At 29.9% G+C, this 3,092-nt stretch overlaps 1 protein-coding gene across 1 annotated transcript; it reads left to right on the forward strand.

Moving 5' to 3' along the window:
* The first annotated feature begins 1,279 nt into the window (after positions 1–1,279).
* LOC140876274 (uncharacterized) lies at positions 1,280–1,823 on the forward strand. The gene is made up of 2 exons (XM_073280193.1): positions 1,280–1,414; positions 1,503–1,823. Exons 1-2 carry the CDS (start codon positions 1,298–1,300, stop codon positions 1,722–1,724), a joined length of 339 nt encoding a protein of 112 aa, XP_073136294.1. The 5' UTR covers positions 1,280–1,297; the 3' UTR covers positions 1,725–1,823.
* Positions 1,824–3,092: the final 1,269 nt, after the last annotated feature.

A 3,092-nucleotide genomic window follows, 5' to 3' on the forward strand; every position in this document is an offset into this window, starting at 1 on the left:
ATTTTTAGTAATAATTTTGAAGTTTCAATTGCTATTAATGATTTTTTTTCATTATTCCTTATGTTCTTTGGCGTTTAACCGGTAGAATTGAGACCGACGATGAAATCGGGGCTCACATTCGCTTGGTTTTAGAAGTTAGATTTTATTTTTCATTTTTATTTTATTTCGGCACACACGTGTCTAGCACGCCTTCGCAACTCACACAAAATTTGTCAATTTTTATGTGCAAACAATAATATTAATCTTCTGATATTTGATTTTCGTCAAGGGGGATAACATTATCAGGTTTTGACCGCCATATATTGTGACCTATATAATTAATTTTATTATCAAAGGAGTGCTAAATATATATAGCTTTCATAATCCTCCATAAAAGTTCAAAATTTTTCTGAAACTAAAGATTTTAATCCAAAATAACAAAATATAGAAAAATATTATATGTACAATAAGAGTTATAAATTGAGTTATAAAATATATTTGACATTAAAAAATTATCCCTATATTTTATTTAAAAAAAATCTTTCAAAATTACATTTAAGATTATTTTGTAATTTCAAATATACTTTGTAACCTAAAGTGTAATTTCATTTATAAATATAGCATGATCCCAAATTATCCACCGAGATATAGAGTCATTTAAAATTCATCGTCTTTCAAATCGTCTCTCCAATCCAAACTCAACCTCGATTTACACACGTGCCAATTCATAAAACACGTTGTAATTTGATGGAAAAAGGAAGGTAAATATTACATTCCACTTTTGGCCTAACCAAAAGGAATCCGGTTTAGAAAAGTTTTAGAATAATAATGAATTGCGTGTTTGCAAGGACAAGGTGGTCAAACGGGGGCCAACCAATGTCCCCCTAGCTCCCCTTTTCTTTCTTAATAATTAATTAATAAAAAATAAAAATATCCCACCGATATGTATTATTACATTCCACATATACCTCGAGAAATCAAGAAAGTGTGGGAAACTAACAACTTAAACATCAAGTGCATGGACCATGATCAATTAGTTATACACACGCGTTTTATTATATATATTGATTTTATATAGTTATATAAGTGTGTTTCGGTGTCAACTCTATTTAGATTTTTTTTCAAGCAAAAAAAAAAAAAAGGAAAAAAATAAATAAAAAGGAAAAGAGAACCCTGAGATATTTATTATTATTAATAAAAAAGAAACGTGATGACATTATGACTTGTGCAATATATAATATAAGGGATCTATAAAAAGTTGGCTTATATATACACATGTATCTCCTACACATAAGTGAACATTGCATAATCGAACGAGATGCCTTGCCTTGATATCTCCACAAACGTTAACATCCACGAGGGAGGAGTGGATGCCGACTCCATGTTTTCCGAACTAACGGATGCTGTTTCTCAGATCGTCGGAATACCGAAAAACGTACGTTTTCTAATCAATCTCTACATGAACTATACATGTGTGTGTGTGTGTGTGTATCCGTACACTCATGTGTTAAAAAAATATACAGTTTGTGATGATTCTTGTGAAAGGGTCAGTAGCCATAACATTTGGAGGTAACAAAGAACCGGCGGCATTGGCGGAGATCGTATCCATGGGCGAGATCAATTCTCAGGTTAAAAGGAAACTGATTGCCACCATCGGATCTATTTTACACGACAAGCTCTCCATTCCCAACACCAGATTCGTGCTCAAGGTCTTCGACGGGCGAAAAGCGAATCCGAAACTGTGATGATCAGTGCATGCATGCGTGGTTTATATATCTATGTTATTCATAGCGATTTAGGGGTTTGATATTGGATGTGTAATGGATGTCTTCGACATCGATCGGTACTAGGTTATATATATGTATGTACCATGTATAAGACTTCGTGTTCTAAAGTTGGTACCTACATTTTTGCAATATATATATGACTAGTTTTTCTTATATCTTTGTTCCATGAAAGGATTTGAAACTTGACGCATTTATTAATTAATTAATAATCTTTTAGAAGGAACGAGAAACTTAAAATTACAATGAATTTCATTAATTGCTAACATAACTTATCTATTGCAGTTTTTGTTTATAATTAAACTTGTGGAATTTCATTGTGTGGATATAAGGTATGGACGGAATATTTAGTTTCATTTTGACAAAAACCCGAACCATATTCTAAATTTTTTGGTTTTATAAATTAGCTTTACTAATCAGCTGTTCAAATTAACGAAACCATTAAAAAAATTAAAACCGAACCCTGAATAATAATATTTTGGTTCGTCGATTTTAAACTTTGATTTTTTGCGTTTTTTTGGTCAAAATTAGAATAATTTGATGATTTTTAAATATAATTTAAAATTTATAAACTAGCTATGATAAATAAAATTTCATAAAAATAATAATATACGCATGCATAGACAACTATTTAACAATGATCAAATGAATTAATAATAATTAAATTACAAAAAACAATGTTCTAAAAGGCGGCGCCTAGATGCTAGGCGGTTGGCTACCGTCTCGATTTTTGGATAGTTGAAGTTTCTGAGAGTTATTATATTAAATGTTCGTTTTAATTAGGCAGTATAATCGCCGTCGAGACGCCTCAAAATCTGTCTCGAAGACCGCTTAGATTAACATATAATATTAATTTATATTTTTTAAATTTTAATTTTTTTTAAAAAAATTATTTGACATATTTGGCAATAAATTTGTATCGGATGAAAATGAGAAATATGTCATGTATTTTGAGTTGAATTCGATAACGAAGAATTATTGAAGAAATATTAAAATTAACAAGAATAATTAGATATTTAAACTTGAAAAAATACCACTCAGGTGAATTAGATAAAAAGAAATTATTGAAAAAATATTAAAATGAATCGGACTATAATAATTAGATATTTATGCTAAAAATAAAAAAAATCACCTAGACGGCCGCCTAAACGTCTAGACACTAGGCGGCGGGTGATCGATTGACCATTCACGTATTGCCTACCGATTTTTAGAATATTAATGTACAAAAGTAATTAGCATAAAAATTAATATTATTCTTAAAACTATTTGTTTTGCTTCAAAAAAAACTTCATAAAACGTCCCTTGAAAAATAGCAAAGAGAAACAAATA

This window comes from Henckelia pumila, chromosome 1, assembly GCF_033568475.1.
Source record: "Henckelia pumila isolate YLH828 chromosome 1, ASM3356847v2, whole genome shotgun sequence".
NCBI classification, from domain to species: domain Eukaryota; kingdom Viridiplantae; phylum Streptophyta; class Magnoliopsida; order Lamiales; family Gesneriaceae; genus Henckelia; species Henckelia pumila.

Excerpts from the sequence above, each read along its gene's own strand:
- LOC140876274 (XM_073280193.1), top strand. The coding sequence starts at position 1,298 with ATGCCTTGCCTTGATATCTCCACAAACGTTAACATCCACGAGGGAGGA. Across the intron at positions 1,415-1,502 it reads TCGTCGGAATACCGAAAAAC|TTTGTGATGATTCTTGTGAA; the intron begins GTACGTTTTCTA and ends AAAAATATACAG.